This window comes from Sitophilus oryzae, unplaced genomic scaffold, assembly GCF_002938485.1.
Source record: "Sitophilus oryzae breed Bouriz unplaced genomic scaffold, Soryzae_2.0 scaffold_1440_pilon_pilon, whole genome shotgun sequence".
NCBI classification, from domain to species: domain Eukaryota; kingdom Metazoa; phylum Arthropoda; class Insecta; order Coleoptera; family Curculionidae; genus Sitophilus; species Sitophilus oryzae.
In genome coordinates, this window is record NW_022146105.1 from 6,595,595 (window position 1) to 6,608,940 (window position 13,346).

A 13,346-nucleotide genomic window follows, 5' to 3' on the forward strand; every position below is an offset into this window, starting at 1 on the left:
TTTTTTTAAACGAAACCCCGTTTATATTATTGCATATTTCAATTCTTCCTTCAATTTTAAGCATTAATCGTAATACACAATGTACATTAATTGAAGAATTGAAATGTTAAAGGAAATTTTTCTAAGTTCCAGACTTGATATACTCTATATCAAGTCTATATAATCTATAAATGCGAATATTATGTCTAATGTCAAATATGAACTAATGTCAAATATTAAAGAGTATCACAGTTTCGGCAGAATGGCATCGTTAAATGAAACTGAACATATCGAAATTAATTAAATCAAATTATTTAAGTTATATTTTCAAAAGTCAATAACTCGGAAACGGTTGGTTCATACATTGTGTGTATTTCGATTTTTGCTTAGGTTTGAAGGAAGAATCGAAATATGCAATAATATACAGGGGGTTCCATTTAAAAAAAAATGAAACTTTGATGTGCCACAACTTTATGACAGACTCTTTATATTGAAATTTATTACCCGCTATTAGATATTTATAAGCCCTATTACTTTTATATTTAACTTTTTGCGGTACCTCCTATATTTTACCTAATAATCTACAGTTTCCATACATAACAGCAACCCTGTTTTATACTGTAAATGAAATCAGGTATCACAGCGATTATTAATGGCATTTAAAACCTGTAATTAAAAGTGATTATAAATTGTGATAAATAATGTGTAAAATCAGTATATCATCACAGAATAGAATAATTTATTTGTTTGTGGTTTATCTCCTATTCAGAATAGTAATTAATTTAATTTTTTATTGCAAATTGCGAATGTTCTCGGTGTTATTCACTATGATTTCATAAACAAGTAGGCGTTTATAGTTATAAACATAAACTGACCTGGAACGGAAAAACCTGTATGAAATCAAATCGAATAATGGTAAAGCAATTTTTAATCAAGAGAAAAATTGGTATAGTTATATACCTATATATAGTCAAAACTGAACCAAAACACCATATGATATATTTTTACGATTATATCGATATTGAAGTGTGTACAAATATTTTATCAAAATAGTACAGTGCGGTAGAGAAACTTCTTCTATACAAATGCAATGAACCTTTGGATCCACAACAGTGAAACTGATATCATAGAGAACTTAACTTAGGCTAATCTAGACTTTATTAATGGTGTCTAGGCTGACAGGAATAAATTAAAGCATTGCATTGGGACAGAGAACTGTTTACCAATACCGCCAAGTTATTCAGGAATGTGCCAAGCCTAAAAAATGTCCAAATATCTTACGAAAACATCAAAGAAATACCTCGAGGTGCCTTCGAAGAACTTCCCGCAATGGAACTTCTCAGGATCCACAACAACCAAATTGATGTTATCGAGGATTTAGCTTTTGTTAATCTCGTTTCTCTTAAAAGCATCCAGGTTGATAGCAACAAATTAAAACATTGGAACAGGGAATGGTTTACCAATACCACCAAGCTGGAGATCATGAACTTCCAGAACAACAAGATTAGAACTATTCCTCGAAGAGCGTTTGCCAGTTTGACACATTTAAGACAAATTCACTTTAACCACAACGAAATTTCTATTATTTACGAAAACGCATTTTAGGGTATCGAGTATTTAGTCTATTTGGGTCTTCGCAGCAATAGATTGAGGGAAATAAAACTGGATATGTTTCCGAACCAAATAAAATCGCTTTTGTTGGACAGTAATTACTTAAATTTTTTGGCAAATGAAGTGTTAAATAAAATTTCGGCTAAAGATGTAACGTTAGACAATAATCCTTGGAAGTGTCCATGTTTAGATAGAATTGCTTATTGGGTGTATAAGAACAACGGTACTATTAGAGCTTCTAGTGAGTGTGCTGGAGGCAGAATACCAGTATGTGCTTATCCTTCGACGTTTTCGCAGACGTGTTTGGAACATGTCGATGAAGACGTGACAAAGAAATATTTGAAAAATTTGAAATCTCTCGATCCACCGCTTCCTGAATATTGTGTTTTGCCGGATTGATTTGAAGTTCTTCTAATAGTCAGTGAACGATTATTATTGTGGCCTTGTTGGATATATTTAAGATTTGATATTTAACGCTAATTTTCAAAAGAGACTATTATGTTAAGTCTGTTTGTGTTGAGTTTTAAAGAATTTATATTATTTACGGAAATTTTTCCGCGATAAGTGTTCTACCGTATGATCGAGAAAAAACGGCGTCAACGATGGCTATGCCATGAAGATCGCTGTCATTTTATATGTAAATTTATATGGGAAATGTCATCGATCGTCATTTACCAGCCAACTGGACGCCATTTTTTTTCGATCATACGGTATAACATTTTGTTTAAATTAAATTATTGTGTTTTTTAAATAAAATTTATCTACATATTGTTTATCTTGTTTTCTAAATTTAACATTAACAAACAAAAGATACCTTACATATAGCTATTTAAAACATAATTATGATTTTTTAAAATTAAAAACGGATGGGATGCATATGGGGACATGATGAGAAACTATTTTTATTAATTTCCATAAATTATATTTATATAAAGAAAAATAAAAAAAGAATGTTATAGTTTATTCTATGGATTAATTATGTCATATCAAAGTGGCAATGATTGGTATAATTTTATTATCGGTAAAATATACAGGGTTGTTCACCACATACGACACGGAGTATTGTAGCTAAACGATTAGATTTTTACAAATTGTAAGTTTTGGGTTGGTTGAAGGACTATTAGAGGTACAATTTAAAAATATTTTTACAACATACAGAGTGTCCCAAATCAATAAAAAATATCAAAGTTGAATTTTTTTAATGGAACACCCTGTATATTATTACATTTTCAGTTTATACGATTAAAATAAAAGTAAATTTGATAAAGGTTATCATCCTTAAAACTTACCGTTTTTGAAACATTTTCAATTTTGTAAAATTACCGTAAAAATTTCAAGGCTTCATTTCTCCAAGGGTATCAAAGTTTTTAATACTAAATATTTACTGAAGTTTAATTATTGATTAGTTTTTGTGTTGCAATAATAGAAATAATACTACTTCATACAGAGTGTCTAAAAATTTATTTTAAATAACTTCTGGCTTTAAACGACAATAACTTGTTTAATTTAAATGGAACACCCTGTATATTTTAGGAGAATCAGATGCACAATTTAATTGTCCATCAAATTGTATTGTACCATTTTTTACCTATCTCTTCAAGGTTTGGTAGAAAATGCGTTTTCTAATAATTTAGACCTCATTTATCAATACACCCATGGATTATTGACATTTTATATTGTTTTTAAAACAACAAATGTACAAAATGTACAGGTGCTAAAAAAGATAATATTACCAGTCTATTTGTATACAAAAATAAAACTATTTAAATCTTCATAAAAGATTATACCAATAATTAAATATACCACCAGTATTTCCGCCCAAATATTAATTACATATTTAATTGTGTTAGTTAATAAATTATTCCAAATAAATGGGGATTTGGAATCAGAAATCAATATAATAATAAGTTATGAAAATGAACATCTCTGTTGTTATAAATAAGCATTCCTCAAAAAATGAAATAACATTTTTAAGGTGTTACTTTTTACCACACTGTCTAATATACATAGAAAATTCAGTTTTTAGTATTTGGAGCAATTATTATTAATCAATGCAAGCAGTCCATTAATGTAGTTTGAATACTGGAATCATATTAAATGGTCCTTTCTATAAATATTTAAACATTTTTTTATTTTTTAATGACATAAACGAACTATATCGACAATATTGGTATCTGTACCCTTTAAAAATTTGTTACGTCTTTAAAAATAATCTAAAATGTCAATATTCCATGGGTATTTTGATAATTGAGGTCTAAATTATAAGAAACTGCATTTTCTACGAGAACCTGAAGACATAGGTAAAAAATGATATAACATAATTTGATAGACAATGAAATTGTGCATCTGATTCTCATAAAATATACAGGGTGTTCCATTTAAATTAAAGAGTTATTGCCGTTTAAAACCAGTTATTATTTAAAATAAATTGTTAGACACTCTGTATAAGATAGTATAATTTTTATTATTGCAACACAAAATTTAGTGAATAGAAATACCTCAGTACAATATTTGGTTTTAAAAACTTAAATATGCCTAGAGAAATAAAGCATTATAATTATTACTGTATTTTACAAAAACCTAAGTATTTCAAAAACGGTAAGATTGAAATGCGGTAAACCTTAATCAAATTTACCTTTATTTTAATCGTAGAAACTAAAAATGTAATAATATACAGGGTGTTCCATTTAAAAAAATATAACTTTGATATTTTTTATTTGGGACACTCTGTATCTTGTAAAAATATTTTTAAATTGTAGCTCTAATAGTCCTTGAACGAACCCAAAACTTACAATTTGCAAAAATTAAATAGTTTAGCTACAATACTCCGCGTCGTATGTGGTGAACAACCCTGTATATATTGTAAATGAAATCAGGTATCATAGCGATTATTAATAGCATTTAAAATCTGTACTTGACAATGGTTATAATTTGTAATAAATAATGTGTAAAATCAATACATTATCACAGAATAGAATAATTTATTACCTTGTGGTTTATCTCCTATTCAGAATATTAATTAATTTAATTGTTTAATTCCAAATTGCGAATGTTCTGGATGTTATTCACTACGATTTAATAAACAAGTAGCATTTATAGTTATAAACTGACCTGGACCGGAAAAACCTGTATAACATCAAATAGAATGATGCGGTAAAGCAATTTTTAATAAAGAAAAAAAATGGTATAGTTCAATCAAAACTGAACCAAAACATCATATGATATTTTTTTAGGATTATATCGATATTGAAATGTGTAAAAATATGTTATCAAAGAAGTACAGTGCGGTAGAGAAACTTCTTCTGTTCAAATGCAGTGAACCTTTGAATCCACAACAATGAAACTGATATCATAGAGAAGTTAGCTTAGGCTAATCGAGACTTTATTAATGCTGTCCATGCTGACAGGAACAAAATAAAGCATTGGGACAGAGAACTGTTTACCAATAACGCCAAGTTATTCAGGAATGTGCCAAAACTAAAAAATGTCCAAATATCTTATGGAAACGTCAAAGAAATACCTCGAGGTGCCTTTGAAGAACTTCCCGCAATAGAACTTCTCAGGATCCACAACAACCAAATTGATGTCATCGAGGATTTGGCTTTTGCTCATAATTTGCTTTTAAACGCATCCAGGCTGGCGGCAACAAATTGGAACACTGGAACAGATAATGGTTCACCAATACCATTAAGCTGGAGATTATGAACTTCCAGAACAACAAGATTAGAACTATTCCTCGAAGAGCGTTTGCCAGTTTGACAAACTTAAGACAAATTCACTTTAACCATAACGAAATTTCCATTATTCACGAAAATGCATTTGAAGGTATCGAGTTAGCATATTTGGGTCTGCGCAGCAACAGATTCAGGGAAATAACTGGATATGTTTCCGAACCAAATGAAAATAAAATCGCTTTTGTTGGATAGTAATTACTTAAATTTTTTGGCGAATGAAGTGTTAAATAAAATTTCGGCTAAAGATGTTACATCAGACAATTTTCCTTGGAAGTGCCCATGTTTGGATAGAATTGCCTTATTGGGTATATAAAAACAACGGTACTATTAGAGCTTCTACCGAGTGTGCTGGAGGCAGAATACCGGTATGTGCTTATCCTTCGATGTTTCCGCAGACGGGCTTGGAACATGTCTATGAGGACGTGACCAAGAAATATTTGAACAATTTGAAATCTCTCTATCCACCTCTTCCTAAATATTGTGTTTTGCCGGATTGATTTGAAGTTTTTTTAATAGTCAGTGAATGTTCATTATTGTGGATTGGTTAAATTGTTCAGGGGTAAGTATTTTATAAACTTTTGTTGAAATTGAATTATTGTCTTATTTAAATACAATATATCCACAATCGTTTTTCTTTTTCTTTCTGAAATAAATATTAATAACAACAGATACCTTGCAGGGCGCTACTCAAAATATTATTATAATTATCCAAAATTAAAAATAAATGCATATACGGATGCCATAAGAAGCCAATTATTATTATTTTCATACATTATCTTTATATAAGCAAAAATAAACTAGTAATATTATGATTTATTTTAGGGATTATTATCTCAAATAAAATATGCAATTTATATACAGTATAAATATGTCCCCGGATTGTCTTTACAAGAGAAAAAAGTTCGAAAAATTAAAACGCCTTTCTATGGTAATACCATAGAAAAATTCAACCATTTTTGGGTTCGATGAAGGACTATTAGAGTTACAATTTAAAACTAATTTTACAAGATCCAGAGTGTCCCAAATAAGTAGAAAATATTACAGTTGTATTTGTTTTAATGGAACACCCTGTATATTATTCTATTTTTAGATTCTACGATAGAAATAAAGGTAAATTTTATTAAGGTTTACCACACGTAAAACTTACTGTGTTTGAAATATTTTTAATTTTGTGCTATTGCAGTAAAACAAATTAGGCTTCTTTTCTTCAAAGGTAGCAAAGTTTTTAATAATAAATATTTACTGAAGATTATTTATTGATCAGATTTTGGTATTGCAATAATAAAAATTATACTAGTTTGTCAATATTTTCCAGATCCTTTAGATTTCTACCTTTTTTTTATTTTTTATTAAAGGCTAGTGTTACATCTCTTTGTGCCTAACATATACCCTTGTTTATATATTCTTAAAGTTGGTCAACCTCTCGACAAAATGTGCTGCCTCTGACGAACAAATCGCAAAGCTTTAAAAGAATGAAGCATGTGATTAGGGGCGGAGTCAAAAATATCGATTATTTGCGGTATTTCCCTTAGAGTAATGTAATAATATAGCTCGGATTTTTGCGAACTATAATAGGGCTCAGCTGATTAAGAAATTTAAACAAAACTATTATTTCATTGTTGATTTTCGATTATTTTTACTGTTATTTTAAGGATTCTAAACCGTATTTAACAAAGAAATAACAATTTTCAATATGTTGGTACATTAATGCTAATTACTGGTAATTATTAATATTTAAAAAAGTTACATACACTTACTTTATTTCGATTTGACCCAGGGCTATAAAATTTTATTTCATTCTTCGATCATTTTATTCTAAATTGAGGTTTTACGTTTTTAAGATATTTTTTTTTTGAAAACAAAACGTTTATACATTCTTGATTAATTTTTTTCTTAATTAAAAATAAAACTTGACACTTGTTTCAATAATATTATTTGACATTTAAATAAATATTATGTACTTAATACACCATTTAAATCTTTATTACACGAAAAATTTCCCACATAAATTTACATATAAAATGACAGCGATCTTCATTTCATAGCCATCGCTGACGCCGTTTATTTTCGATCAAGAATTATAAAAACTGAAAATATCATTATGTTTTAACTCACAAAGCCCGTTAAACCATAAAACTTTCTAGTATATTGTTTTATTAGGAGTAAAAATGATACTTTTCGTGGCGAGACTCTAGGTTTGACATACAGCCGAAGCACAAAAGTCATTTTTACTCCGAATAGAACATGCTATTTTTTTCAAACGCCACAAATAATAGTTTAAACAATTTCAAACGTTCCAAATAATATAAAAATATTTAAAACTCATACCTTGTAAGTAATTATCATGATACAAAAAAAACAAGGTATGAATATGAATTGCGCAGGTTGGTCACCACGTCACAGGTGATAAACGGCATATTGGTCGGCAAGCTCCACGCGCCAATTTCAAATTTTCACACAGATGACACATAATAAATGTGTATAATGTGTCATAACTTTTCAAATGTCCAGCTCGATGATTTTACATAACTTTAGGGGTTATTTAATTCTTCCCTATTTTAGGTCTTTTTTTATTAGTGGCAATTGAACAATAAGGATATTTTGTTGTATGGCATATGACGTCACAGGCGCAAACTGAACGAAATTGGAGACGCTATCGACCATACCTTGTTTTCAAGTTTTCTTTGTACCATGAGTAATTATATATCGAGAAACTGCTTACGGCTCGTTGAATTTTAGACTTATGTCATTTTAATAATATATTTTCATACTTTTATGCTTAGGCGTAAAGTGCTTTACTTTTATGCCTAGGCGTTAAAATGACTTTTTTATATTGTCAATCACGTCGCAAAAATTAATACTTTTGTGACGTTTGAAAAAAAAATAATATTTTGAAACTAACTGGTATATTTTTCTGCCACAACAAAGTTATTATACAGTGATAAATGATAAGATCATATTGAAATACGCTACTGGGTAAAAAAAATTGGCTAAATTTTATCAATAATACTCCATTTCAAAAGTTATTTTCCAAAATAATTAATATTTTTTAATAATTGATTGCAATTAATATTATTTGACTAGTTTAATTTGATTAATTAATAAGACTAGATTAATTTCATTTAAAATAAATTTGATCAGATTTTTTTCGTATATTCAACTACCAGAAAAGTAGAAGGAAGATTATAATGTATCTATCACAATATTTAAAAGAACTACTACAATAATTATTAGAAGAAAAACAAAAAGAAAAAAATACCCAAATACCTTCACCTTCTACTCAACTACAAAATAAATGAATATAATCTCTTACAAGAACACTACACAAACTACTTCTTGTATTCTACACTAAACAAATTATCAAACTTATTAATTAATCAAACATAAAGAAAAATTAACCAAATTACCCCTTCACCTACTACTTAACTTCAAAATAAAATATAAAAACACTACTAAATTTCTTCTGGTAGTCTACACTAAACATTATAATCAAACTTAATAAATTAATCTAATTTTACATTACAACTACAAAGAAACAAGAAAATGTTTTAAAACTACAAGAAATAAAATTTCGATACGTGCGACCAGTATAGTAGATCAAGCGGACAAAGAATATAAAATACTTTAAAATGTGCATTCAGAAAGAAAAAAATATCTGGAAAATTATCTAATTTTTTTTTCTTATCAGTGAAAAACATCGACGTCGTCGGCCTTGCGGAATTTGTCGGGTATTTACAATGGTCGAATTGTATAATTACCAGCTTTTATAGCATATTATGATAGGAAGTGAAATTAAAATTCATTAATGTAATTAATTCACTTATCTATTAAAAAAAAAGAACGGGTTATACATTGCAGAGCTTTCAAAGTTAAAAACAGCCGCTTCGTTCACTTCTCTCTTGTCGCTAACTGCCTTTCTGCACGTAGGCCCGAATTCCATTCGCGCGCATCTCCCACTTCTTGACCGTTACGACGGCGCTCAGGGTCGTCTTCGGCGATGGCCTACGATGGTTCAGCCCAAACTGGACGCGGCAGACCACTATGCCGGTAGCGACCGTAAAATATTGTTACAGTCTCCCCCTCTGGTTCCGTGGACATTGAGATGTCGAGGGACCAGCACTAGTGTGGTTGGTTTTCTTCGGGCGGCCTCTTCTTCTGATAGGAACTTTAGGTTCTGTAGCGTCATCTCCACGATACTTGAATATGTTGCTACAGTGATAAATGCCTAAAGGTTGTCCTGGAGTATCAATGTTGGCAATTTCATAAGAGACGGGCGAAACCTGTCTAGTTATGACATAGGGTCCGTCCCTTTTCGGATCAAATTTAGTAGTACTCTGTTTAGTGTGACTACTCTTCGTATGTAGCGTCACAAAAACCTTGTCTCCAACATCAAAAGTAGGCGGTGTCGATCGTCAATTATCGGCATACTTCTTTTGACGATCTTGACATTTTTCATGCTGGCCTTTAGCTTCTATAATCGTTGTAAACATACCTTGCAGGTAAGGTGTTATTTCTGGGATAAAATTTTCATTTTCCCTAACAGGCCGTGGATCATTCTGTACTTCATCCGGATTTCGCATTTCTCTTGCAAAGTTGAGGTAAGCAGCACTGAAACCGGTTGTTTGACACTTGGCACTATTCATGGAAAATCGTATACTTGGTAATTTTTCAGCCCAGGTTGTATGATCAGATACCATTAAAGCTAATCTTGGCTTGAGGTCACGGTTCTTCCTCTCTACCATGTTTGCTTGAGGATGAAATAAAGGAGTCAAGTTTTGTTTAATCTTCAGTTTATCACAAACATGTTGCATAATATGTGACACAAACTGAACTCCGTTGTCTGAGATAATTCTGCGTGGAAAGCCATAACGTAGGAATACTTCGTTAATCAGCGTCTTGGCACATTCTTCTGCAGTAGCTTTCACCAAAGGAAATAATTCTACCCATTTTGTAGCTGTATCTTCAATGATGAATACCCATTGTTGTCCAAGGTTATTTTCTGGCAATGGACCGAATAAATCAATAGCTAAGACTTCAAATCGTTGATTATAAGCTGGGGTTTGCACTAATCCAGCTGGTTTTTGATTGGTGGCCTTGTAGCGTTGACATTCGATGCAATTCTTGATATAATCGTTAATGTATTGTCGCATACCAGTAAAATAGTATAATCGAGCTATTCTTTGGTATGTCCGTTCAGTACCATAATGAGCAGCAGTAGGTGAATCATGGTGCTCTTGCAATACTCGTTGTCTCTCATGTGTTGGTACTACCAATTGAGCTTCTTCGGAGTCACCATCAGCATATTTGTATAGTATTCCACTACTAACAATGTATCCTCTTGCTGTCCATTGACTATAGTTATTGTTACCAATTTGTTCAAAACTGTCAAGTATTTTCTTCAGTTCAGGATCTCTCTGTTGCTCCGTTCTGATTTCAGCATTTGTCCTTTTGGGAAAATCGACCGTAACAAGACAAATGTCACATGATTCTACATCAGTATGGATACATGGAGGTCTCGAAAGCATATCTGCTAAGACATTATGTTTGCCAGGTATATATTGTACCTTGATATTGTAACTCTGTATGAGCATAGCCCAACGAGCTAAGCGACCTGTTGGAGATTTTAGCGTTAGCAACCATCGTAGAGGCTGATGGTCTGTCACTAGAATAACTGACGAGTTATCTAAGTAACCTCTAAACTTATTCAAACTCCAAACAACAGCTAAAGCTTCACGTTCTGTGGTAGAGTAGTTTCGTTCTGCGGTTGTTAGTAATCTGCTAGCATATTCGACAGGATGTTCTTCTGAACCTTCACCTTGAACTAGGACCGCGCCTAAGGCGTAAGATGAGGCATCAGTTCGTAGCACATATGGTTTGCTAGGGTCGTTCTGCTGGAGTACTGGTGCACTAGCTAAAGCTCTTAGTAAAGATTCAAATGAGTTTTTCTGATCAGGTCCCCAGTTCCAAGTAGCATCTTTCTTCAAAAGATTAGACAAGGGTCTGGACAATTCAGCAAATCTGTCGATGAACCGTCGATACCAGGAAGCGGATTGTAAGAATGACCGAACCTGCTTTACATTTTGTGGCGGATGCATCTTCGTAATAGCTGAAGTTTTCTCTGGATCTACTTGAATGCCATTAGAGGTGATCAAATGTCCCAAATATTTTACTTGTGGAGTCGCAAATGTACATTTATCACGATTCGCACGTAGTTTGTACGTTCTGAGTCTTTCGAAGACACGTTTTAAGTCTGTCATATGTTGATCAAACGTTTCAGATATCACCAGCACGTCATCGAGGTAGGCGAGTATCAGGATAGATGGAAGTCCACTTCGAAATCTGTCGATCAGCTTTTGGAAAGTTGCTGGTGCGTTACGCAGACCGAACGGCATGACCAGGTACCGAAATGTTCCGAACGGGGTCACGAACGATGTTTTGTCTCTATCTTCTTCCCGCACTTTCACTTGATGATATCCCGCACGTAAATCAATGGCTGACATGTATATAGTCTTTTTGGTTGCATGCAGTAGATCGTCCATTCGAGGTAACGGATAATGCACGGGTGTCGTAATAGCGTTCAAAGCTCTGTAATCGCAACATACCCTAGTTTCGCCATTCTTCTTTGGAACGAGTACTACCGGTGCTGACCAAGCTGACTCACATTCTTCTATAATGTCATCTCGTAACATCTTGTCTAGTTCTTGTCGAAGTTTTTCTTTGTTTCCAGGCGTCATTCGGTACGGTGGTACTGAAATTGGTGCGTGTGACTTGGTATCAATATAGTGTTCAGCATAAGGAGTTGGTTCTCCCCCTAGAGCGAAAATATCCTGGTTGGCTTCAAGAAGGTCTGATAACTGCTTATGTTCTTCACTGGATAACATTATGGCTTCATCTGATCTCAAAATTGAAACGGAAAGTACTTCTATATTGGAAATTTTGTGGTCATCTTCATATACCAAGGGATACTTAGTCAAAATATCGTCTGCAAAACTCCAATTTTGCTGTCCGATGTCCAGAACAAGGTTAGCACTTCGAAGGAAATCTATGCCTAGTAAGGTTTTGTCAGCATTGGGTAGAGTCATAAATGTTGTTGGTATATAACGACTTCCTAGTAAAACATCAACTCTCAGAAGTTTTACTTCCTGTTCTTTCACGGTACCATCTGCAAGTTTAATCGTACTTCTGGTTTTTGTATACGGAACGTTGTGTTTCCTTAATGCTTCGTATAATGAGCCACTGGCAACGCTGTGCTTGGCGGCTGTGTCAATCAGTCCTTGACCATTCATTCCTAGTATGTTTATAGGCAAAATAGGACGTGACTGAGGGTAAACAGGAACTTCTACATTGTCAAGAGCACAGAATTCGACAGAAGCTGCGGTGTTGGAACAAGTTGGACAGTTGGATTTAATGTAGCCAGGTCTATTACATCCGTAACATGTCACTTGATTTGATATTCGGGGAGGATGACTTTCCAAGGTCGAATTTGGAACAGATGTCACTGGATTACTTGGTGAAGGCGCTGTAGTCGAAGTTTTTGTTGATGTACTTGCAGTACCTTGTTTCTTTCGGCACTGGTCTTCTGTATGTCCCAAATATTTGCAAAATCGACATTTTGGACGTTTATCGTTAGAAGGCCTGTCAAAATGATCAACAAACGTTTCTTCTACCATGCGACATTCTTTAAGTAATTCGTTAAAAGTACGGATTTTATCTCGAGGTACTTTTTCTCGTATTCGTTTATGTAACAAGCCATAAATCATATCAATCTGCGTCGACTCAGTTAGGGTATTTGCTGGAAGTTGCGCAAGCAATGAACGCGATTGACAGATAAATACATCAGAAGGTGTTCTAATATCTTGTTCTTTTGAAAATATTTCCCGATATACAAGATATGCTGGTTTTCTTGGACCGAAAGTTAGACGTAAAAGATCGAGAGCAGTTTCCCAAGTTGCGACAGTGTCTTTTACTCCGTACCACCACGTAGCGGCAAAATCATCGAGTAGCATAGATAAACCACGCAGA

At 32.7% G+C, this 13,346-nt stretch overlaps 1 protein-coding gene across 1 annotated transcript; it reads left to right on the plus strand.

Moving 5' to 3' along the window:
• Positions 1-1,308: 1,308 nt before the first annotated feature.
• On the plus strand, positions 1,309-1,989 carry LOC115876589 (leucine-rich repeat-containing protein 19-like). The gene is made up of 2 exons (XM_030892408.1): positions 1,309-1,513; positions 1,715-1,989. The coding sequence occupies exons 1-2, from the start codon at positions 1,309-1,311 to the stop codon at positions 1,987-1,989; spliced, it is 480 nt and encodes a 159-aa protein (XP_030748268.1).
• The last annotated feature ends 11,357 nt before the right edge of the window (positions 1,990-13,346 follow it).